The 25,975-nt window shown below is 35.2% G+C and overlaps 1 protein-coding gene across 5 annotated transcripts in view; it reads left to right on the top strand.

Moving 5' to 3' along the window:
* The window catches only part of ZBBX (zinc finger B-box domain containing), a 141,049-nt gene that overhangs the window by 72,323 nt on the left and 42,751 nt on the right, over window positions 1–25,975 (top strand). For 4 of the 5 annotated variants that reach the window (XM_054552947.2, XM_054552944.2, XM_054552946.2 and 1 more), the window contains exons 15-18: window positions 2,075–2,382; window positions 9,608–9,758; window positions 19,050–19,166; window positions 25,620–25,877. In XM_054552947.2, coding sequence (XP_054408922.2) covers window positions 2,075–2,382; window positions 9,608–9,758; window positions 19,050–19,166; window positions 25,620–25,877 — 834 coding nt within the window. The remainder of the gene's footprint in view (window positions 1–2,074; window positions 2,383–9,607; window positions 9,759–19,049; window positions 19,167–25,619; window positions 25,878–25,975) is intronic. The other variant, XM_054552945.2, reaches the window with a different exon arrangement.

Below are 25,975 nucleotides of genomic sequence, written 5' to 3'. Positions count from 1 at the left end.
GCAGTTATCCCACCATCATTTTTTGAATAGGGAATCCTTTCCCCATTGCTTGTTTTTGTCAGGTTTGTTGAAGATCAGATAGCTGTAGGTGTGTGGTCTATTTTCTGGGTTTTCTATTCTGTTCCACTGGTCTATGTGTCTGTTTTTGTACCAGTACCATGCTATTTTGGTTACTGTAACTCTTCAGTATAGTTTGAAGTTGGGTAGCATGATGCCTCCAGTTTTACTCTTTTTGCTTAGGATTGCCTTAGCTATTGGAGCTCTTTTGGCTCTCAGCTTGACTGTCGTTGGTGTATAAGAATGCTAGTGATTTTTGCACATTGATTTTGTATTCTGAGACTTTGCCAAAGTTATCAGCTTAAGAAGCTTCTGGGCTTAAGCTATGGGGTTTTCTGGATTTAGCATCATGTAGTCTGCAAATAGAGATAGTTTGACTTCCTCTCCTACTATTTGGATGCCCTTTATTTCTTTCTCTTTCCTGGTTGCCCTTGCTAGGACTTCCAATATTATGTTGAATAGGAGTGGTGAGAGAGGGCATCCTCGTCTTGTGCCAGTTTTCAAGGGGAATACTTTTGCCCTTTCAGTATGATGTTGGCTATGGGTTTGTTATATATGGTTCTTATTATTTTGAGATATGTTACTTGAGAGATTTTACCATGAATGAATGTTGAATTTTGTCAAAAGCCTTTTCTGCACCTATGTGGGCGTGTCTTATGGAGAGAGGTACTTTTGACTTCCTTGTTTCCACTAGTCTTCAATCTGGTCTGGAGTCCAGGCCCTGCCTCTGGAGTCAAATCCTGCCTTCTACTTGAGTTGTAGACATTTTAATATAGGAAATAGCATTTTTTTCTCCCCCCAAATTGGATAACTTCCATTCAGGTTTAAGAGGGAAGTATAACATTATTGTGGGAGTTTTATTGTATTGAATAGCCTTTTTAAAGGTTTTCTTCTAAAGATGTTTCTCTGAAACAGAGATTATTTTATTTTTCCCAATATATATACTATCGAAGAGGTAGCAGGAGTTGAAAGAAGTTCTAAACACTATCTGAAATTGTCGAGTTATATAAACATTTGATTGTAACAAGCAAGTCCTTTGTAAAGCTGTAAAGCATTTATATCACTGGAGACAGTTTTATTCAAAGTTTCTACTATTTTGCATAGTCTACTTATAGAGATATTTGTTTTTGGAACAGAGTAAGGGATAACCAGAAGAAGCTATATTCAATCTGGATAATGGTGTGCATTTATTTAAAATGAAAGTAGTATGGTATAAATATTCAAAAAATTTTTATTTTTCAGAAAATCTAAACCAGTGTTTCACTACTGCGTTACCCACTATAATCACCTGGAGAACTTAGAAAGGGGAAGTTCAAAAGACCAATGCCTGAGTTCCACTCTCAGGATCTGATTTAATTGGTTTGGGGTCAGGCCCATACACTGACAATTTTAAAGAGTACCTTCAGATGATTCTACTGTGCAACCAGGTTAAAAACCAGTGATGTAAACCAAATGATTTATTTAAAGCAGACATAATGAGGTGGATGACTAATAAAATCGTGTTCACTTTGTAGCTTTCTAGAGGCAGGTGTCCCTGCTACACATTTTCTGTGCCCCCAACTGCTGCTCTTCTTTCATCTGGCACATTTCCCTGTGCCCTCTCTTTATTACTAGGTATGCTAGGGAAAAATGGCAAAATGAAAAAATGTTCCCTTTGTGTTACTTCTCATGAATTACTCTTGTAAAATTTGAGTGAGAGGAGGAGGTGGGAAAGTGAGAATTGAACCACAGGCTGAAATAAAAATTTGCATCAATTTTAAGATTTCATTGCAAAATAAAATATTATCTTCTTTTACTAGTCTAGCTCATTAATGTTTGGCTCTATAAGTGAATTATGATTACCACTTATGAATATAAGCATAGTAAAAATATTTTAACACTAAAACATCAGTAAAGGAATTTGTGAAACAGTGTTTATTGATAAAGATTTTTTACCACAGAACTTTTGGTTTATTAACAGTTTAATTATTTGTTTAAATTTATTTATGTACCTTTTGTAACTGTGTGTTTTTAACAGCAGAAACTTCAAACACAGATTTTGACAACATCGTGGATCCTGATGTGTATTCTTCTGACATTGAAAAAATTGAGGAAAGCACCTCCTTTGAAAGAAATTTAAAAGAGAAAAGTATAGGTTTAGAAAGTAATCAGAAGTCTGATGATTCCCGTATATCACTTGAAAACAAGGACACTTTGCTAGGTATAGATTTAGAAAAAGCTCTCATTGAGGAGAAATTATCTCAAGACATCAAAGAATCCTTGGAATTCAGCAATCTGCATAAGAGGCCAAGCTTTGAAGACTCAAAAACTACAAAGTCATCACTGGTAAATCTCTATTACGTTTATTATATTAAAATTTTATAAGAAACCTCATAAGAAAATGTCTTAGTGACACAATACATTCTCAAGTTACTTCCTATTAAAGTTAAAATGTGCTGCTGCTTTATATTATTATGAGATAGTTGAAGAGTGACTCATATGGGAGAGAACATTAATGGCTTCTAGGACAAATTCTAATATGAGGAATGCCATTTTAATAAGTGGCTTTCTGTGATAAATAATACTTTAAGGCCCACCTTATGCAGCATAGTCAGAGCACTGTTACTTTTCCAAATGAAATTCATTCTGAATAATACAGTATAATAAATCCTTTCTAGTTTTTTATGATAGTATAGTCAATGGTCAAAATGAAATAAATGCAGATATCTAGACAGAACCAGTTACTGTGGTTTAATGTAAGTATAAGATGAAGAAGGTAATTCTTTCAGGAAGAAGGCTAATAAAGAAATAGAGGTGTAGTTTTTGTTTCTTCTCATAGGAAAGGTAAAGTAGCTCATTATTGCATTGTTACCATGTTTTAAAACTATATTTGAATTTCATTCTGTATACTAGAAATCTTTACTAATTGTAATTATTAATAATACATTCTTTGGAAATTTAAGTGAGGCAAACATTTTTAACAACGCTTAAAAGTCATTTAAAATGAATTCCTACGGTTCCTGAAGAGGGAAGCAAAAAAGCAGGAGGATGAATACTTGAGTTGCTGCTACTTCTGCTTGGAGGATTGGCTTTCTGTGCCCACTTTGTGGCAGATGTTGTACCTTTGTGAGATAAGAAATTGGAACTGAGTCCTCTGCAAAAACTTAGGCCCTTAAATGTCTGATCAGTCATTAAAGGAATGCACTAGGAACATACCCATAGGTGCAACAAGATGAAAGGAAACTGATCTCTGCAAGTGATCTGGGCTAGGCCAATAAAACATTTCACCTGGAAAATAGATGTCTTGGGCTTTCATTTAGCATAGGTTTGGATATACATACCCAAATATACATTTGCGTATGTATTTCTTGCTTGGAAACTTGAAGCCAAGACATTAACATTATTGTTAATCCGTGCCTATTAATATCCTGATGTATCTGACAGAAGTAAATACTAATACTTTATAAAAGGACATGCTTACACCTTATCCCACAATAGATTCCACAAAATAAAACTCCACTTCAGATGGGCTTATCTTCTCATTTCCCCAGTGAAGAAAGCAATTGATCATAGCATGAATTTCAGCAGAGAAAACAAGAACTTCAATTTCCAAATTTCCACAGGGCGACATGAAGAGTACCAGGTGACATCTATATATACAGTGAGCTGTGTAATAAGTGAGGAATCCTGACCTTAAGAAACCCGATCTTTTACACTGGGCAGTAAGCCTGCCAGACCTTTGTCCTAGAGGAAGACTATTTTCATTACACTAGACAGTAAACAAACCTGCTCTTTGCACTAGAGAGAGGGACTCAATCTCTATCCTGTGAGACTATATTTAAAATGTTTAAAAATAGAAAGGAAGAAATAAAGAGAACTTAAGAATAAGACAGTATGGACTGCTCCATTTATGAAGGCCAATAAAAATTTCTAACATTCAAAATATATTTATTCAAATTATAATAAAATGGATATAAACAGCATAATAAATACAAATAAGGAGAGAAATATTACCTTGAAAGATAAGTTTAAAAAATTGCTTGTATTGCAGCAAAGACATATGAAGAGTTAGTAATATGACAGATTGTGAAATAACAAAGTACAATTCCTGAACAATATAAATAAAAACAAATTCGCACTATGACTTATTTTTGAGATACCTCATAGACAATCTTAAAAGCAATAAAAGACAACAGAAAATTATCTCCAAAGAACAATTACCAGATTGACATTAAATTCTCATGCACAGCAACAGATAGCCTCAACAGTGTAACATAGTGGAACATTATCTTTAAACTTCTAATAGAACTGACTAACAATCTAGAATTCTAAGGCTTGCAAAACTTTCATTCAAGACCAAGAATAAAATAATGGCAAATTTAGACAAAAGTTCAGGTAATTTAGTTATTTCCCCTCTTGAATGAACATCTGAATGATATACTTCAAAAAGGAAGAAATTAAACCTGGAAGGAAGAAGTAGGATGCAAGAAATAATGGTGTGAGGGAAAAATGGCAAATATATTAGATGTATTACAAAATAATTATTATAATGCCCAATTTGAGAATTACAAAAGAAGAAATTTGAATGAGAATCATATGTACCATAACTTGTAAGACTGTTAGATATGTATGATTAGAGTTAAAAGTACTAAGATTCTGTATTATAAAGGAAGGTAGAGAGCATTGTAGGGATTGTTGACTTAGTGTTTTAGTTACACATGTTAAATACTTTGAGTAACAATTAAAATGTTACAGACACAGTGTTAAGTCATCCAAAATACTAAAGGAAAAGGGGAATATAGAAAATCCAATTAATTAAAACAGTCAGGAAATAAATGCATCAAAGGAAAAATAGTATGGTTAAGTGTTGGATGTAACAATTGCTCTTGGGTCTTTCATGTTTTTTTGCACATCTTTTGAACAAAACCACTGACTCTATTTGTTCCAAAGTATATTTTCAAGGGTGCTTGTATAGATAACAGCCTTGAAATATAGAGATTATGTCCCTCTTCAGAGCAAAGACTAGGTTTGTTTACTGTCTGGTGTAATAAAAATAATGTTTTCCTCTGGCAAAGCTCAGGCAGGCTTACTGCCCAGTATGAAATAATTGGATTTCCTAAGATCAGGATTTCTCTCCTGTAACACAGCTCAGGGTATGTGCAGATGTCACGTGGCTCTCTTCATGATGACCTGTGAAAACTGGGTTCTGGGAATTGGTGCAAATAATGATACTCTGGCAACTGCTATTGTTGTGAGTGATAAAGTCTTTTGTCTCTGACCAAGGAGTCTTGTGTCTTCGTCCAGCATCCGTGAAAGTATAACAGGCTTGCACATAGGGTAAAATCTCAGACCCTTCACAGATCTTGACAACAAGTAGAAAGAGTAAAGCTGACAGGAATAAACCCAATCATATAAGTAATTAGAATAAATGTGGATAGTGTGTGTGTGTGTGTAGTTATTTTACCAGAAACCTGCTTAAAACATGGGATGGGGGGAGGAATTTCAGAGTAAAGGCAAGTACTAATTAAAAAAAAATAAAAATGTAAGGTAATAAAACATTATCAGGGTAAAGGGGACCATTATGTGCATGATAAAATCAACTATTTAATAGGAAGATTAAAGAAAATCTGAATTTGTATGTACCTATCAATATAGCCTCAGATATATTGTAGCAAAAACGGACAAAACCATATGGTATTATTGACAGATCCATCAATCCAATAAGATTTTCTATTAGTAAAGTTAGAGAAGATTTGATCAATACAAGTAAGTTTAAAGAACATATTTTTTACCACATACTCAATAATTAGAGAATGTGTGTTCTTTGCAAGAACACATGCAACATCTACAAAATACATGTTACAACACATTACAAAGATAAATCCACAAAGGAAGTTTCAACAAATGCTAAAGAAATCATATTACACACTGTGTTTTCCAACCATAATACAATAAATTATAAATTGATAGCAAAAGGCTAACAAAATTAATACAATTCAAATATCTCTAGGTTTTTTTTTTTTTTTTTTTTTTTTTTTTAGACGGAGTCTTGCTCTGTTGCTCAGGCTGGGGTGCAGTGGCGCCATCGTGGCTCACAGCAAGCTCCACCTCCTGGGTTCCCGCCATTCTCCTGCCTCAGCCTCCCGAGTGCTGGGACTACAGGCGCCCACCAGTACGCCCGGCTAACGTTTTGTATTTTTAGTAGAGATGGGGTTTCACCATGTTAGCCAGGATGGTCTCAATCTCCTGACCTCGTGATCCGCCCGCCTCGGCCTCCCAAAGTGCTGGGATCACAGGCGTGAGCCACTGCGCCCGGCCAAATATGTCCGGTTAATGAAAAATGAAATTAATGAAATGAGGTTAATGAAAAAATTAAAATAGAAGGTAGAAATATTTAGAACTGAATGTAAGCAAAAACATCACAGATAAATAATGTATAGGATGAAACTCAAATACTACTTACTGGGAAATTTATAATCCCAAATGCGAGAAAAAAGTAAAAATTAATGACCTATGAATCTGACTCAAAAGTAATAAAGCAGTAATAAATTCAAAGGAATTCACTGGGAAAACTTTCCTGCCATTCTCTTCAATTCAGTAGGCGAGGATAAGGAAACATGTATTGCCCTCAGGCCCTGCCTATTTACCCAATCCACTTTCTCAGGGAACCTTTCATTTAGTTAGATATTCTGATGATTTGCATCCCATCGAATTCCTGGTCTATTCTCAACTGATCAGAGTCTGTCAAGATAGCTGTGACTTACATAGCACCAATAATTTACAGTGGGGTTCCTTTACTTCTTTTATGTGTTAATGCATACTACTCTATTCAATTAACGTAACAGGTGTGTCACTAAGCTTAGATGTTTCTTAAAAGGAAGGTGTGTGACATGAACATATAGAGGGGAACAGCATACACTGGGGCTTATCAGAGGGTAATGAGTGGGAGGAGAGAGAGAATTAGAAAAAATAACTAGTGGGTACTAGGCTTAATGCCTGGGTGATGAAATAATCTGTACAACAAATCTCCATGACACAAATTTACCTATGTAACAGACCTGCACAAGTACTCCCGAACTTAAAAGTTTAAAAAAAAAAAAAAAAAAAAAAAGGCCAGGCACGGTGGCTCACGCCTGTAATCCCAGCACTTTGGGAAGCTGAGGTGGGTGGATCAGGTCAGGAGTTAGAGACCAGCCTGGCCAACATGGTGAAACCCTGTCTCTATTAAAAATATAAAAATTAGCTGGGCGTGGTGGCAGGTGCCCGTAATCCCAACTACTCAGGAGGCTAAGGCAGGAGAATCGATTGAACCCGGGAGGCGGAGGTTGTAGTGAGCTGAGATGGCGCCATTGCACTCCAGCCTGGGTGACAGGGTGAGACTCTCTCTCAAAAAGAAAAAAAAAGGTGGGGGGAATGTGTGTGTGGCTGGGATACATTCTTGTTTTATTCAATTTAAGACTATCCATTGCTCAGTATAAAATATTGCTCAGTATAAAATATGTTCTGACAGAGCTAGTTCAGGAAGCAATCTGAATGAGTATTTAAGCGCATAGGATCCATAAAGTTCTCAGCAGCTCAAAGCTGCTGACATAATCAAAAGCCAGTCAGTGACTGTTGTAAAACAGCTTACATGGTTATTGTTTTTTTTTCAATTAGGTGAGACTAAAGGTAGTCCTGGACAGTAATAAAATAGTGTTATGTAAAGCTTGCCTTTTCCTCATGGGGGATATTGGATTGAGAGATTTGAAGTTTTTTCAGGAATAATCTGTCATAGGATTTTAAAAGAATTCTCTACAAACTAATGGGTTTCTGACTCCAGGATTGCCCCTTTTATAAATAAAATAATGTTTTAATCCATTCCTAGGTAATTATATCTGAGGAATAAAAAAGTGTAAATAGTTTCACAGAAATTTTCCACCACTGGTAAGACAGGACTTAAGCTGAGTGCCAAAGGTTCTCCCTGAGCATCTTATTACAGGAGATGGCCAATCTCTGTAAAGAATTAAGTTGTTGGATCACAAGAGAATTTGAAGAGTTGCAAAACAAAAGGTGAAAAGCAGGTGGAGGGGAGCTGTAAAATAGAGCTTTCTAAAAATAGAGCTTTCTAAAGTGGCCATCATAATTGGTACTTCACAGTTTGCAGACTGAGTTCCTGCTTCTGAATAAAGTGGTTGAATCTACTCTCTTTTCATTCCTAAGAACTATACCTGAACCTATTTCACTCTTTTTCTGTCCTAGTAGAAGCCATTCCATCAGAAGAAACGACTTAGAAATCTATTGTGCTCCATCCAAATTGAGTATAAAATTGTTCATTTTGTACTTCAGTTTTCAGAAAATGATTTCTGTGTAAGGTGGTACTTCCTACGGAATTAAGTACTAATTTGTAGTGCAGTAGTTAGGAAAACAATGGACTAGTCAGGGGTCCTTTGTTCTGGCTCTAAAACTATCAATAGTTAACTTTGTAAGTTTGTGCTAAAAGTAAACAAAACATAACTATTTTAGGATTTTTATCTGTAAACCAAGACCTTCAAAACTCTTCCAGATTTGCAATTGCATAATTCAAATACAAGCTTCAGTAGAGTGGAAAGAATTCTGTAATTGTTTATTGGTGTCTGGGCGGGCCAGGGAATATGTGCTGAGAATTTTGGATTTCAATTTGTCTTTGAATGACATGCTTTATTGGTCACTAGCTTTGTTCTTTAATATGATCTCATTTATATAATTTATAAAGTTATAAAAAATTAAAGCAAGTTGCTTTACATTGATTTATGGGAACAGACTATATTTGGGCATTAGTTAGATTCATTACGGAATTGTTAAAAACTGATAACTACTCTGATTATACTATAACCTCATCTAGAGCTCTTGCTAATGAATTCCTAATCTGTTTCTACTGGATTCACATTTTTAAAAATCCCAGTTATATTCAATCCTAGAATAAGAACATGTAAAAATGAATTAATAGGGTGGCAGTAAAAGTCTAGGTTTCAAATCAGGCAGATCTATATTCAAAGCCCAGGTCTGCTAGTTTCTAGCTATATAAACTTCATAAATTACTTATCTTCCTCTTGCCACAGTTTCCTACTTTATATTTGCTTCATGATGAGTGTTTTGTTAACTTACATTTTTTTTTCCATGACCATTGTCAGGGCAGATATTTTCCATTGGTATTTCACCTTCAGTTTTGAAATTATTTTATATATAGACAAAGACACTAGTTCAAAGCCACTGCATGTGAAAGTAACTCTGTATTCCAGGATAATTTACGTGCAAAGACACCGACGGATGAAAATAAAGGAAGAAAGAGAAAAAAAGTTTGTTCTGTTTCATGAACTTCTGTCCTCTTTGGATTAGTATCAACTTTCAGAGAATTACTATAACTGTAGTTAGAACTTACTATATGTAAATGTTGTTTTATTATTTGTCTCCATTGTTAGAAACTAAACTTGATGAGGGAAGAATTTGTGCCAAGTATATCAGATACCAAGTAGGTATCTGATAAATGAATATGCTTGTTTGTGTTAATCAGTTAGAAAATAAACTTAATATTGTTGAATATTTTGTTTCTTAGTTACAAGAAATAGCCTGCAGAAGTAAGCCTATAACAAAACAATATCAAGGACTTGAGAGATTCTTTATTTTTGATACAAATGAAAGACTCAACTTACTTCCTTCTCATCGTTTAGAATGCAACAATTCCAGTACTAGGATTACACTTGCAGGTAAATTTCTAGCTCATTTTTCTAAAACAGTCTGTTCTCATCTTAGGAAATACTGAGCAATTCTGTTCAATGGATAAAATCATTTTCTTCTTGGCAGCCTAAAATTATTAACCTTGTACTAGTTGCCATATATTTACATTTAAGGTTACTATCAGAATGTGAGAAACTATGACTTACAATGAAACTAGGAAAGATTATTTTTAGCATTTAGAAGTGTAGTTATTTTAGACATTTTAGTGTTGCTATAAAGGAATAACCAAAGCTACATAATTTATAAATAAAAGAAGTTTATTTGGCTCAGAGTTCTGCAAGCTGTATAAGTAGTATGGTGCCAGCATCTGGTTGGTGTTTTACATTACTGCCAACAGGGCACAAAAGTTCCGATTATTACATATTCTTGACAATACTTGTTATTTTATTTTTTTGGCGGGGTCGGGGGGAGAATAGTCATCCTCATGGGTCTAAGGTGGTACAATATTGTAGCTTAGATTTGCATTTTCCTAATGATTAATAATGTTAAGCATCTTTTCATGTGCTTAATAAGTAATTTGTATATACTCTTTGGAGAAATGTCTATTCAATTCCTTAGCTCTTATTTTAATTGGGTTATTTGTTTTTTCATTGTTGTGTTATAGGAGTTCCTTATTATATTCTGGATACTGCTTCTTCCTAAGATATATTATTTGCAACTATTTCCTCCCATTCTGTGGATTGCTTTTTTACTCTGTTGATAGTGTCTTTGGATGCAATTTTTTTCCAGTTTTTATAAAGTCCAATTTGTCTACTTTTGTGGTTGCTCCTGCCTGTTCCTTCAGTGTCATATTTAAGAATTCATTTCCAAAGCCAATGTCATGGGCCTATACTTTCTTCTAAGGTATTTGTAGTTTTAGGTTTCACATATAGGTCTCTGATCGATTTGAGTTTATTTTTGTACGTGGTATTAAAGGTCCAGATTCATTATTTTGCCTATGGATACCAAGTTTTCCAGCACCATTTGTTGAAAAGACCTTTCTTTCCCCCATTGAATGGTCTAGGCACCCTTGTCAAAAATTATTTGGCTAAGAGAGTGAATTTTAAGTGTTCTCACCACACACACACAAAAATGATTGGTGAGATAATACATATGTTAATTAACTTGATTTAGCAATTCCACAATATATACATATTTCAAAATAAGTTTTATACTATAAAGATACTTTTTTCAAATCATTATAATTTGATCGTATATGTGAGGATATATTTCTGGGTTGTTTATCCCATTTCATTGGTCTATATGTCTGTCTTTGTACCGGTATCACACTGTTTTGATTACAGTATCTTTGTAATAAGTTTTGAAATCTGAAAGTGTGAGTCTTCCAGCTTTACTTTTGTTTTTAATATTGTTTTGGCTATTCAGGGTCCCTGGTGATTGCATGTGAATTTTATGATGGGTTTTTTTCTTTCTACGAAAAATGTCATTGAGCTTTTGATAGGGATTATATTGAATGTGTAGATCACTTTGGGTAACATTGGCACCTTATCACTATTAACTCTTCCAGTTCATGAACATTAGATATGTTTCTTTTTATGTGTGTCTTCTTTAATTTCTTTCAGCAATGTTTTATACTTTTCATTGCATAAGTCTTTCACCTCCTTGGTTATGTTGATTTCTAAGTTTGTTTCTTTTTTATGCTATTGTGAATGGAATTGTTTCTTTAATTTCCTTTTCAGATTGTTTATTGTTAGCATATAGAAATACAACTGGTATGTGCTTATTGACTTTGTATCCTACTACGTTGCTGATTTCATTTATTCTAACATATTTTTGTTGAATCTTTAGTGTTTTCTACATATAAGATCACATCATCTGTGAACAAAGATAATTTTACTTCTTCCTTTCTAATTCAAATGTCTTTTATTTCTTTTTCTTGTCTGTTCTGGCTACTTATATCGAATAGAAGTAGCAAAAGCAGGCATCCTTGCCTTGCTCTAGATCTTAGAAATTGTTCTATTTTTCACCATTGAGTTTGATGTTTGCTGTGGGTTATTAGCATATTACTTTTATTATGTAGAGGCATTTCCCTTTTGTTCCTAGTTTGTTGGGTGTTCTTATCATAAAAGTGTGTTGGATTTTGTCAAATGCTTTTTGTGCATAAATTGAGATGATTATCTGTTTTTTTCTTTCATTCTATAAATGTGGTGTATTACACTGATGGATTTTCATATGCTGAACCATCCTTACATTTCAGAAATAAATTTTATTTGATCATGATGTATAACAGTTTTTAATATGCTGCCAAATTTGGTTTGCTTGTACTTTGAAGATTTTTACATCACTGATTATAAATGACATTGTTCTGATGTTTTCTTTACTTGTAGTGTCTTTGTTTGGCATTAGTATCAGTGAGTTGATGTCCCTCCTCTTCAATCTTTTGGAAAAGTTTGATGACAGGTGTTATTTCTTCAAGTGTGTGATAGAACTCACCAGTGATGCAATTAGGTCCAGGACTTTTCATTATTGGCAAATTTTTGTTAACAGATTTAATCTCCTTACTAGTTATATATATATATATATATATTCCAATTTTTTGTTTCTTCATGATTTTTTTTTTTTGATTTTACTTTAAATTCTGGGTACATATGCAGAACATGCAGGTTTGTTACATAGGTATACACGTGCCATGGTGGTTTGCTGCATCCATCAACCCATCACTACATTAGGGATTTCTCCTAATGCTATCCCTCCCTTATCCCACCACCCCCCGACAGGCTCCAGTGTTTGATGTGTCCATGTGTTCTCATTGTTCAGCTCCCATTTATGAGTGGGAACATGTGGTGTCTGGTTTTCTGTTCTTGTGATAGTTTGCTGAGAATGATGGTTTCCAGTGTCATCCATGTCCCTGCAAAGGACATGAACTCATCCTTTTTTATGGCTGTGTAGTATTCCATGGTATATATGTACCACACTTTCTTTATTCAGTCTATCATTGATGGGCATTTCGGTTGGTTCCAAGTCTGCTATTGTGAACAGTGCTGCAATAAACATATGTGTGCATGTGTCTTTATAATATAATGATTTATAATCCTTTGGGTATATACCCAGTGATGGGATTGCTGGGTCAAATGGTATTTCTAGTTCTAGATCCTTGAGGAATTACCACACTGTTTTCCACAATGGTTGAACTAATTTACACTCCCACCAACAGTGTAAAAGAATTCCTATTTCTCCACATCCTCTCCAGCATCTGTTGTTTCCTGAATTTTTAATGATCACCATTCTAACTGGCGTAAGATGGTATCTCATTGTGGTTTTGATTTGCATTTCTCTAATGACCAGTGATGATGAGCTTTTTGTTTGTTTGTTTGTTGGCTGCATAAATGTCTTCTTTTCAGAAGTGTCTGTCATATCCTTTGCCTACTTTTGGATGGGGTTGTTTGTTTTTTTCTTGTAAATTTAAGTTCCTTTTAGATTCTGAATATTAGCCCTTTGTCCAATGGACGGATTGCCAAAATTTTCTCCCATTCTGTAGGTTGTCTGTTCACTCTGATGATAGTTTCTTTTGCTGTGCAGAAGCTCTTTAGTTTAATTAGATCCCATTTGTCTATTTTGGCTTTTGTTGCCATTGCTTTTGGTGTTTTAGTCATGAAGCCTTTGCCCACGCCTATGTCCTAAATGGTATTGCCAGGTTTCCTTCTAGGGTTTTTATGGTTTTCCTTCTTACATTTAAGTCTTTAACCTACCTTGAGTTAATTTTTGTATAAGGTGTAAGGAAGGGATCCAGTTTCAATTTTATGCCTATGGCTAGCCACTTTTCCCAACAGCATTTATTAAATAGGGAATCATTTTCTTTTAGTTGTTTTTGCCATGTTTGTCAAAGATCAGATGGTTGTAGACGTGTGGCATAATTTCTGAGGGCTGTATTCTGTTCCATTGGTCTATATATCTGTTTTGGTACCAGTACAATGCTGTTTTGGGTTACTGTAGCCTTGTAGTATAGTTTAAAGTGAGGTAGTGTGATGCTTCCAGCTTTGTTCTTTTTGCTTAGGGTTGTCTTGGCTATGCGGGCTCTTTTTTTGGTTCCATATGAAATTTAAAGTAATTTTTTTCCAAACGTGTGAAGAAGTCAATGGTAGCTTGATGGGGATAGGATTGAATCTATAAATTACTTTCAGCAGTATGACAATTTTCATGATATTGATTCTTCCTATCCATGAGCATGAAATGTTTTTTCATTTGTTTGTGTCCTCTCTTATTTCCTTGAGCAGTGGTTTGTAGTTCTCCTGGAAGAGGTTCTTCACATCCCTTGTAAATCGTATTCCTAGGTATTTTATTCTCTTTGTAGTAATTGTAATGGGAGCTCACTCATTATTTGGCTCTCTGTTTGTTATAGGTGTATAGGAATGCTTGTGATTTTTGCACATTGATTTTGTATCCTGAGACTTTGCTGAAGTTGCTTATCAGCTTAAGGAGGTTTGGGCTGAGACAATGGGGTTTTCTAAATATACAATCATGTCATCTGCAAACAGAGACAATTTGACTTCCTCTTTTCCTAATTGAATACTTGTTATTTCTTTCTCTTGCCTGATTGCCCTGGCCAGAACTTCCAATACTATGTTGAATAGGAGTGATGACAGGGGGCATCCTTGTCTTGTGCCGGTTTTCAAAAGGAATGCTTCCAGGTTTTGCCCATTCCATATGATATTGGCTGTGGGTTTGTCATAAATGTCTCTTATTATTTTGAGATATGTTTCATCAATAGCTAGTTTTATTGAGAGATTTTAGCATGAAGTGCTGTTGAATTTTGTTGAAGGCCTTTTCTGCATCTATTAAGATAATCATGTTTTTTGTCATTGGTTCTGTTTATGTGATGGATTACATTTATTGATTTGCATTTGTTGAACCAGCCTTGCATCCAGGGATGAAGCTGACTTGATTGTGGATAAACTTTTTGATGTGCTACTGGATTTGGTTTGCCAGTATTATTGAGGATTTTCACATAGATGTTCATCAGGGATATTGGCCTGAAATGTTCTTTTTTTGTTTTGTCTCTGCCAGGTTTTGGTATCAGGATGATGCTGGCCTCATAAAATAGGTTAGGGAGGAGTCCCTGTTTTTCTATTGTTTGGAATAGTTTCAGAAGGAGTGGTACCAGCTCCTCTTTGTACCTCTGGTAAAATTCAGCTATGAATACATCTGGTCCTGGACTTTTTTTGGTTGGTAGGCTATTAATTGCTGCCTCAATTTCAGAACTTGTTTTTGGTCTATTCAGGGATTCAACTTCTTCCTGGTTTAATCTTGGGAGGGTGTATGTGTCCAGGAATTTATCCATTTCTTCTAGATTTTCTACTTTATTTGCATAGAGGTGTTTATAGTATTCTCTGATGGTAGTTTGTATTTCTGTGGGATTGGTGGTGATATCCCCTTTGTCATTTTTATTGCATCTATTTGATTCTTCTCTCTTTTCTTCTTTATTAGTCTGGTTACTGGTCTATCTACTTTGTTGGTGTTTTCAAATAAACAGCTCCTGGATTCATTGGTTTTTTGAAGCGTTTTTTGTGTCTCTATTTACTTCAGTTCTGCTCTGATCTTAGTTATTTCTTGTCTTCTGCTAGCTTTTGAATTTGTTTGCTCTTGCTTTTATAATTCTTTTAATTGTGATGTTAGCATGTCAATTTTACATCTTTCCAGCTTTCTCTTGTGGGCATTTAGTGCTATATATTTCCCTCTACACACTGCATTAAATGTGTCCCAGAGATTCTGGTACATTGTGTCTTTGCTCTCATTGGTTTCAAAGAACATCTTCATTTCTGCCTTCATTTCGTTATTTACTCAGTAGTCATTCAGGAGCAGGTTGTTCAGTTTTCATGTAGTTGTGCAGTTTTGAGTGATTTTCTTAATCCTGAGTTCTAATTTGATTGCACTGTGGTCTGAGAGACTGTTATGCTTTTCATTCTTTTGCATTTGCTGAGGAGTGTTTTACTTCCAATTATGTAGTCAATTTTAGAATAAATGTGATGTGGTGCTGAGAAGAATGTATATCCTGTTGATTTGGGGTGGAGAGCTCCGTAGATGTCTATTAGGTCCACTTGGTCCAGAGCTGAGTTCAAGTCCTGGATATCCTTGTTAATTTTCTGTCTCATTGATCTGTCTAATATTGACAGTGGGGTGTTAAAGTCTCCCACTATTATTGTATAGGAGTCTACATCTCTTTGTAGTCTCCAAGAACTTGCTTTATGAATCTGGGTGCTCCTGTATTGGATGCATACATATTTAGGATAGTTAGCTCTTCTTGTTGCATTGATCCCTTTACCATTATGTAATGGCCTTCTTTGTCTTTTTTGATCTTTATTGGTTTAAAGTCTGTTTTATTAGAGACTAGGATTGCAACCCTTGCTTTTTTTCCGCTTTCCATTTGGTTGGTAAAATTTCCTCCTTTCTTTTACTTTGAGCCTATGTGTGTCTTTGCACGTGTGATGGGTCTCCTGAATACAGCACACTGATGGGTCTTGACTCTTTATCCAATTTGCGAGTCTGTGTCTTTTAGTTGGGGAATTTAGCCTGTTTACATTTAAGGTTAGTATTGTTATGTGTGAATATGATCCTGCCATTATGATGCTAGCTGTTTATTTTGCCCATTAGTGGATGCGGTTTCTTCATAGCGTCAATGGTCTTTACAATTTGGTAGGTTTTTACAGTGGCTGGTACCATTTGTTCTTTTCCATATTTAGTGCTTCCTTCAGAAGCTCTTGTAAAGCAGGCCTGGTGGTGACAAGATCTCTCAGCATTTGCTTGTCTGTAAATGATTTTATTTCTCTTTTGCTTATGAAGCTTAGTTTGGCTGGATGTGAAATTCTGGGTTGAAAATTCTTTTCTTTAAGTATGTTAAATATTGATCCCTACTCTATTCTGGCTTGTAGGGTATCTGCCGAGAGATCTGATGTTAGTCTGATGGGCCTCCCTTTGTGGGTAACTCAACCTTTCTCTCTGGCTGCCCTTAACATTTTTTCCTTCATTTAAACCTTGGTGAATCTGATGATTATGTGTCATGGGGTTGTTCTTCTCAAGGAATATCTTTTTGGTGTTCTCTGTGTTTCCTGAATTTGAATGTTGGCCTGTCTTGGTAGGTTGGGGAAGTTCTCTTGGATAATATCCTGAAGAGTGTTTCCCAACTTGGTTCCATTCTCCCCGTCACTTTGAGGTACACCAATAAAATGTAGATTTGGTCTTTTCACATAGTCCCATATTTCTTGGAGGCTTTGTTCATTTCTTTTCATTCTTTTTTCTCTAACCTTGTCTTCTCGCTTTATTTAATTGAGTTGATCTTTAATATCTGATATACTTTCTTCCGCTTGATCTATTTGGCTATTGACACTTGTGTATGCTTCATGAAGTTCTTGTGCTGTGTTTTTCAGCTCCAGCAGGTCATTTATGTTCTTCTCTAAACTATTTATTCCGGTTAGCAATTTGACTAACCTTTTCTCAAGGTTCTTAGCTTCCTTGCATTGGGTTAGAACATGCCCCTTTAGCTCAGAAGAGTTTGTTATTACCCACCTTCTGAAGCCTATTTCTGTCAATTTGTCAAACTCATTCTCCATCCAGTTTTGTTCCCTTGGTGGTGAGGAGTTGTGATCCTTTGGAGGAAAGGAGGCATTCAGGTTTTTGGAATTTTCAGCCCTTTTGCACTGGTTTCTCCCCATCTTCATGGATTTATCTACCTTTGGTCTTTGAAGTCGATGACCTTCAGATGGGGTCTCTGAGTGGATGTTCTTTTTGTTGATGTTTTTACTATTCCTTTCTGTTTGTTAGTTTTCCTTCTAACAGTCCGGCTCCTCTGCTGCAGGTCTGCTGGAGTTTGCTGGAGGTCCACTCCAGACTCTGTTTGCCTGGGTATCACTAGCAGAAGCTGCAGAACAGCAAAGATTGCTGCCTGTTCCTTCCTCTGGAAGCTTCGTCCCAGAGGGGCACCCACCAGATGCCAGCCAGAGCTCTCCTGTAAGAGGTGTCTGTCGGCCTCTACTAGGAGTTGTCTCCTAGTCAGGATACACTTGAGGAGGCAGTCTGTTCCTTATCAGAGCTCAAATGCTGTGCTGGGAGATCTGCTATTCTCTTCAGAGCTGCCAGGCAGGGATGTTTAAGTCTTCTGAAGCTACACCTACAACTGCCCCTTCCCCCCGGTGCTCTGTCCCAGGGAGGTGGAGGTTTTATCTATAAGTCTCCGACTGGGGCTGCTGCATTTTTTTCAGAGAGGGACTCTTGAGAAGGCAATCTGGCCACAGTGGCCTTGCTGAGCTGTGGTGGGCTCCGCCCAGTTTGAACTTCCCAGTGGCTTTGTTTACACTGTGAGGATAAAACCACCCACTCAAGCCTCAGTAATGGCAGACACCTCTCCCCTCACCAAGTTCAAGCATCCCAGGTCGAGCTCAGACTGCTGTGCTGGCAGTGAGACTTTCTAGCCAGTGGATCTTAGCTTGCTGGACTCTATGGGGGTGGGAACCAATGAACCAAACCACTTGGCTCCCTGGCTTCACTCCCCTGGCTTCTGTCTCACTGGTGTTCCAGGTGCTACTGGGGTATGAGAAATAAACTCCTGTGGCTAGCTCGTTGTCTGCTCAAGTGGCCACCCAGTTTTGTGCTGGAAACCCGGGTCCCTGGTGGTGTAGGCACCAGAGGGGATCTCCTGGTCTGAGGGTTGCGAAGACCGTGGGAAAGCACAGTATCTGAGCCAGAGTGCACGGTACAGTCCCTAATAGCTTCCCTTGGCTAGGAGAGGGAGTTCCCCAATCCCTTGCCTTCTTGGGTGAGGTGACACCACACCCTGCTTTTGCTTGCCCTCCTTGGGCTGCACCCACTGTCCAACCAGTCCCAATGAGATGAACCAGTCCCCATGAGACGTACCTCAGTTGGAAATGCAGAAATCACCCGCCTTCTGTGTCAGTATCACTGGGAGCTGCAGACTGGAGCTGTTCCTATTTGGCCATCTTCTCTTCATGATTTTTTGTTTCCATTTTGAAAGCTAGATCTTGGTGTCATCTATATTCTTAGGCATCTTATGTATTCAAATGTGTTTATTCATGTAGAAACAATTATACTTTATGTTGCATTGTTATACACTTTTTAAATTTTTAAAATTAAAATATATTAATTTAATGATTTTTATTTTGTAATAAGATTTTGCATTTCATAATATATATCACTGTTATAAATATTCTTTATTCAGTTAAATATTGTCCAGTAAGACATAAATATAAAACTAATAAAATGGATTTTCTTCTTTTCAAACTTTATATTATCTTACTATTTTTCAATTTCAGAAGACAGAGAATGGATTCCAGACCATAGCTTAAGTGAATATGCTGATAATGCAGTTGTCTTGGGTGTTCTGCAGGGTGCTCAGAGTCCATCATCAAGTAGAAAACAGCAAAAGATGGGTAACATTGACTCAAAGGCAGCAGTGCCGTGTTGGCAGCTTACTTCCTTTAGTAGTTTGCTTTTTTAGCAGTTTAGTAGGCACCTGAAATTTAGTTTTTGAAGTTCTGTAATTTAAATTCATTCATTTTAACTAAATATCCTCAACTTTTCTTCCAAAACCAAAGCATAAAAACAAGTGGGCTCATTTTTCCAAAGGCATGAATTATCGTCTTAGTTATTTTCTATGACAATGTATTAGGAAATAATATTTGCAAAATGTAGTTGAGGATATGGCATATTTTGAACAATCCTTATAAAATACATACTCAGTTTCATTACTCACTCAGGAAGCAGTATGTTTATAACAGATTTTGCATACTCTTTCACTTGATATATATTATGATCAGACAGAGCCATATGTGAAATGATTGACTTAGGTTAAGATGCTGCTTATCGCTGGGATTGAGAAAGCTTAGTTCTAAATATAATTCTGTATGTATTAACCCTGGAATCTTCATTTCAGTTCATTAACTCTATTCTCTAAACAAAGTAATTATAAGATTTTCCATAGAATAATTCTTTTGACATACTGAATGTCTATTTTAATACTTTCCTAATGAGTGTATACAGAGCATACAACATCATTAAAATCACTAGTATTATTAGGACATTACTGTTATCCCATTATACCAGCTATAGTGGGTTTGCTTTATGCCAAAGTAGGAAGTTGTAGTAGATAACTAATTAATTCAGTTAATTCAGCATATATTTTGAGGATGTTAGCACTTGGCTTGGCTCTGAGGATAAAAGAGATACATAAGTAATATTCCCTGATCTTATTGAGCTCACAGTTTAGGTGGAATACTTGAGAAAGGGGGCTATTTGCCTTGGTTTAAAGGCTATCTTCAAGGCAGAAATTTAATTGCATATGATTTGTCTCTCTATATAAGATATATATGTCTCTCTTGCCCTAAAATCTATGATTATAACTCTGGCTAGCTTAGATCCTTTCCATATGCATTTATGTTGAGAACCTGTCAGATATAAAATTTTTTAGGGAGAAAACAATGTATTTATGATTTTTTTTGGCTCTATAATTAGATGCCTATTTTTACATCAAAGTCTACAGCAACTTCAAAAATTCTGGTTGCTTCCCTCTGAGGCAATCAGAAAGAACTGTTAAAAGTCACTGTATATTGATGCAAACAAATTCATATGCATGCTATGAGAAATTTATTACAAAGACAAATCTACAAATCAGTAGTGAAATGCTTTTAAGTATCAATTTGGACAGATCAGTCAAAATCAATAATTTTCTATAAAAAACATTTGTTGAAGCACTACTGCCAGACACTGCTTATACAAAACAAACTCTTATCTCTATTGCTCAAGAGCTTAGAGTCCAGTATAAAAGTTTCTCAAAAGTCAGTGTGGGCATAATCACCTGGGAAACCTCTTGCAAAGCAGATTTCTGGATCTGACTCTCAGGGATTCTGATTAATTAAGGCTGAGATAATGCCTAGGAAATTGCATTTATTTTTTGAACAACAACAACTCCCTGTTATGCTAATATAGATAGCCTGAATACCATATTTTGAGAAAAGTGCTATACATTTTTTGATATATATATAAAATGTGTGTGTGAATATGTAAATTATACCACATATAAGTTTTATAAAAAGACCTATGAGTAATTTACTTTTGGACCTTAGTAGGTAATTAACGATAATATGTCCTATTGGCTATAATAGTTAGATATATAAGCAAGGTTTTTTTCAGAAATAGGGATAATAACATAATGACTTTGCTGTTGAAAAGTGTAGATTGGCAAGATATTAGAGACTAGGTAACATTCAGTTGAGTCTTTAAGAAGTTATAATATTTACCAGTCAGAGAAGGTAGGAAATGGCTTTCTGAACAGGGATAGTGGCCTAAAATAAACTAAAAATTGCCTGGCTCTGTCACAGGTTATAGAAATCTTGTATTCTACACTGATGCCAGTATGTAAAGGAATTCCTATTTCCATAAAAATTAAAAAGTTGTGAATGTAAAAACATCGTAGCTATGTGTGTTTAGCAGCAAGTTCATTCATTCTTCTCATCTCTGCCACAACTTAATCCTCCCCCACACCATCTTCCTGCCTCTGGAAATGGCAACTCTGTCCAAACATTGATTAAGTCTGAAATTTGGGAGTCATCTTGCCTCTCACTCAATGCATCCTATTTATCTTTAGATTCTGCTGATTTCAGCTCTAAAATCAAGCCCAACTCTAAACACTTTTACCTTCACTATTCAAGATTAGTCCAAGCCATTTGTCTTCATCTCTCATTTGTCTCCCATTTTCACTTTTACTTCTCCCAAAACCATGTTGCTATAATTCATTTCCATTATATTCTACTATTTATAGTCAGTGAGTGAATTGTTTTTACTCATAACAGTATTGATATTTATAGGAAGTGAATCATACTTTCCATAAATGTAAGCCATATATTATATTATGCCATTCTATTGTCTAAAGCATTCCATGGATTCCTATAGAAAGTAGAAAAAAGTATGCCTTACCATGTATCACACAGCAACACCTTGGTTGGCTACCCATCTCTCCTAACTGCATCTTCTCCTACGCTGTAGCCACATTTGCTTTCTTTCTGTTCTTAAGCCACTCTCTTACTCACTTCTTAGCCTTAGAATTAGATCTTACCTCTTATCCAGGATGCTCTGAAATTTCCCTCTCCATTCTCACACTCTTCATATGATTGGTTCTTTTCCATTATTCAGCCTCAGTCCAGATGCTACCTCCATAGAGAGACCTTCCGACACTACCCTATCTAGTGCTGGTCTCTTGAGTCCCTCTATCACATTTACCTTCTTTTATTTTTCTTGTAAAAGCTATCACTATTTAACATCATCTTATTAGCTTTTTTCCTGCTCTCTCTTACCCTTGGTTGGAAAGAAATCAAGGACTAGTCTGTCCTGTTCATTGGTGTATCTTCAGTAATAGAACAGGGCCTGGCCTATTGTAAGTGCTCAGTGAGTGTTTTCCAATTAGTAGAGTAGGCTAGTAGAACTGTGTGTTAGTTTGGAGTGCAACTTGAGGGTAGAGGCAATGTCTTACTCCCTTTTGAATACCCCAATCCTGACACAGTGCTTGGCAGTTTTAGAGGGTGATAAATAATTTTATAATTGAATTTGATTGAGTATTAATTCATAAGCTCTCAGAGTTGGAAGGATTTTAAGACATTCTACTATCCAGTTCCTGAATTTTGTATTTCACAGGTCATAAGCTGATTTCTAATTCTATAAGATAACACAATAACATTCTTAGCTACCTAGTTTAGTATTCTTTCCACTTAACCATGCTGCTAAATAAAATTTGTATATAAATTTAAGAATTCTTAGAAATGTATTTTCTAAGAATTCTTAAATTTATATACAAATTTTATTTAGCAGCATTGTTCTTAGAGAATACATTTCTAAGAATTCTTTTTATGTATAAATTCTCAGCAGTTGATACATGGAACATGAATGTCAATAGACAACAGTGTTTTGCAAACTTTATTTAAGATCAAAATACTGGGTCCCTTGATAAGAATATTATTTGTTGTTAAAACACTACCTAAAATCATGTTGCTATAGTTACATTTCATCTAATTCTAATGTTATATTTAAAATAGCAATAACGATTATCATTCAGTGAATTACTCCTATTTTTTATATCCTTACCAGTAATATTGTACCCATTAATATAATTTAAAGGCACTATTGAATTTTATCTTCCCAATAGTTGGCTTAGTTTTATTAGTAATCATAGAGCATCTATTCTTCAGTTAACAGCAAGGAAAATTAATTTTGTTACATTTAGAATATAACTGATCAGTGTTAATCAATAATTTCTTATGATTACATTGACAGTGATGGCGCATGTTACTCCAAAAGTAACTTCTTATGCTTTTAATCTACAAATTGAGATTTTTAAAAAAAATTATGGAATGATCCCCTCAATCATGGCATTTTTAACTAGTGCCAGTGTTTGTTATGTTATATCTTAACAGTAACATTAGTACCCTTATATATTAAACATTAGAAAGAATGTTATATTGGCTTAAAAGAACAATTAAAAAAATCAATAATAAAATTGGGGCCTCTTCTATCTCCTTCTGTGTTTTAGTTACTTTAAATTACACTTTGAGCATATTTCCAGTAAGAAAGATAGTCTGTTTCCTTGCTGGGTGCTAAGCATAAGTCTGACCTGTCCTTTCTGTACTTTTTCTCAATGGGGATCAATTACCTTTAAATACTGTGGCAATCAAATGTTCTTATAAGTGTTTGTACTCTTCCAGATTTTCTGAAGGGCATCTACATTGTATTAAATTTTTCTTTCTTCATTTCTGTGAATTGGCGGAAGTCCAGTCCTTACTCATAGCATTTTCCTTTGGTTTGTTTTTTTAAAGTAAGAGTTGTAAATTCCTTTAAATTTTACCTTGATTGAGACATATCATAGTATAGATACTAAAGTGTGGTTTACCCCATAGAGCAGAACTTTTGATTTATATTGTGAATTATTGTTACACTCACTGACTTGTGCAGCTACTGTTATTGCCTGTACTATTGCTTCCTTATGTAGACGTGGAGAGTTTGGTTCTTGATTGCTATAAATATGGTTCTTTACATGTAGATAAAAGAGGAAATCATTTCTAACTTATAGTCATAAAAATAAAAAATAATTCTCAGGGATAATTTTATATATATATATATATATATATATATATATATATATATATATGTTTTTAACACTTAGGCATATTTTAGCCCGTTATTTTTATCTGAGCCCAAATAGACACAAAAGATCAGTCTTATTTTAACTTATTCATAATTTTATTTCAATAAAAATTATTTTAAAAATTGATTTCTGAAATTTTCACCAAAGTTGGTACCCTTTGAGACTTACCTTGGCCAATTTTGATTGCTTAAATAATTACATACTGTATTGAAAGTCTTCTTGAGGTATTAGACACATTTGAAGTAGTTTTTTTTAAGTTAAAAAAAGACAAACTCCACTTTCGCATGCTGAGGCAGGCGGATCGTGAGGTCTGGAGATCAAGACCATCCTGGCCAACATGGTGAAACCCCATCTCTGCTAAAAAATATGAAAATTAGCTGGGTGTGGTGGCACGTGCCTGTAATCCCAGCTTGGGAGCCTGAGGCAGGAGAATAGCTTGAACCTGGGAGGCAAAGGTTGCAGTGAGCCAAGATCGTGCCACTGCACTCCAGCCTAGCAACAGAGCAAGACTCCTTCTCAAAAAAAAAACCCCAAAACCCCCAAAAAACAACTCAATAGTCATTAAATATTTAACACATGATTACTGCCTGTAGTCACTTTTTTGAATTGTATATTTTTCGTTGAGTCACTAGAGTGAGAACAATGTTATATGGCATAGGTTCCATCAAATTAGGGTTTTTATGATAATGACAATTGCACCCACCTAATAGTTTTACAAAGCCAGTTTGTGTTAAGGGAGTGAAAAGTTATCTTATAATATAATTATGTTTACTATAAATATATTTACCTAAATCAGAACAATAATTTATTACATTAAAGCATTTACCTGCCCTATGAATTTTTAGGTATGTACCTTGAAAGAAAACTGTCTTGGCCTTATTAAGTAATATTTTGTGAGAAATACCAAATTAGAAATTAGTTATGTTGTGTTAGTATAAGATTTGAAGAGATTTTTTTTTCCTACTGTGAAAGAAGCAAACATGTTGAAGAAACCAACTAAGTCAACTTTCAAAACAGGTGAAGACAAAGTAGCGACTGTCCTAGAGGAACAATGTAATAACCTGACTTAGATCGGTGCTTCTGGAACTTTTCCAGAAGAGAGTGAGCTCATCCTTAGGAAAATTAGAGAAGTGATCTCAATTTCTTTAAAGCCTGTGTTTTTCCAGATATTCATATAGATTTTGTAAATTAGTCTCTTTTGTTGCCATATTTTTAAATGTAAGAATAAATTACACATCATCAAGTAAAATTGGTTCACTAGGAAGTGGCACGATGCTTTTTCTAAGGGTTTTTTTCTTACAAGGTAATAAGTGTGGTATTGTCCTGGAATTTAAGACACATGTCGTGGTGCTTGGCTTTGGAATACGTTATAAAATTGTGTGTTGTTTCTCTATGAAGTTGACTTAGTTTATAGGTATTTTCCTTTGTGAATATTAAAATTATTTTGTTTTCCTCTGAATGTAGGAAAATTAGGAAAAAAAATACACAGAAGTGTTCTTTATGACATTGGAAAAGTAATTTGAGATTAAGAAAATGTGGTTAGCTAGAAAGGGTGATAGTCAAAGTTAACTTTTCATAAACTCTGTTACATGAACTTAACTTCTCTGTATGCAGGGACCTGGTATTTTGTATCTTTAAGTACTCATTCAAATTTTTAAAAGTTGATTTAAAAACTTTTTACTTTTAATTTTAGGTCAGAAATCACAGAGACCTTCAACAGCAAATTTTCCACTTTGCAACTCTGTTAAAGAAAGCTCCAGCTGCCTTTCATCCTCTCATCCTCGATCAAGAAGTGCAGCTGCTCAATCATTATCTAGAGCTGCTTCTGAAATTTCAGAAATTGAATATGTTGATATTACTGACCAGAATGAGCTTTCCTTAGATGACACTACTGATCAACATACCTTAGACAGTTTGGAAAAAGAATTACAAGTGCTGAGAACTCTTGCAGGTAATGCTATTTTTTTTTTCACTTTAGATAATGCTAATTAACTCTGCCCTCAGCCTGATTCTTCATATCTTGCTCTAACAAAACAAGCCAGCAAACAA

Source organism: Pongo abelii, chromosome 2 (assembly GCF_028885655.2).
Source record: "Pongo abelii isolate AG06213 chromosome 2, NHGRI_mPonAbe1-v2.0_pri, whole genome shotgun sequence".
Lineage (NCBI taxonomy): Eukaryota > Metazoa > Chordata > Mammalia > Primates > Hominidae > Pongo > Pongo abelii.
The sequence above is the reverse complement of the archived record's forward strand: the minus strand, read 5'-3'. Positions and strand labels throughout refer to the sequence as shown.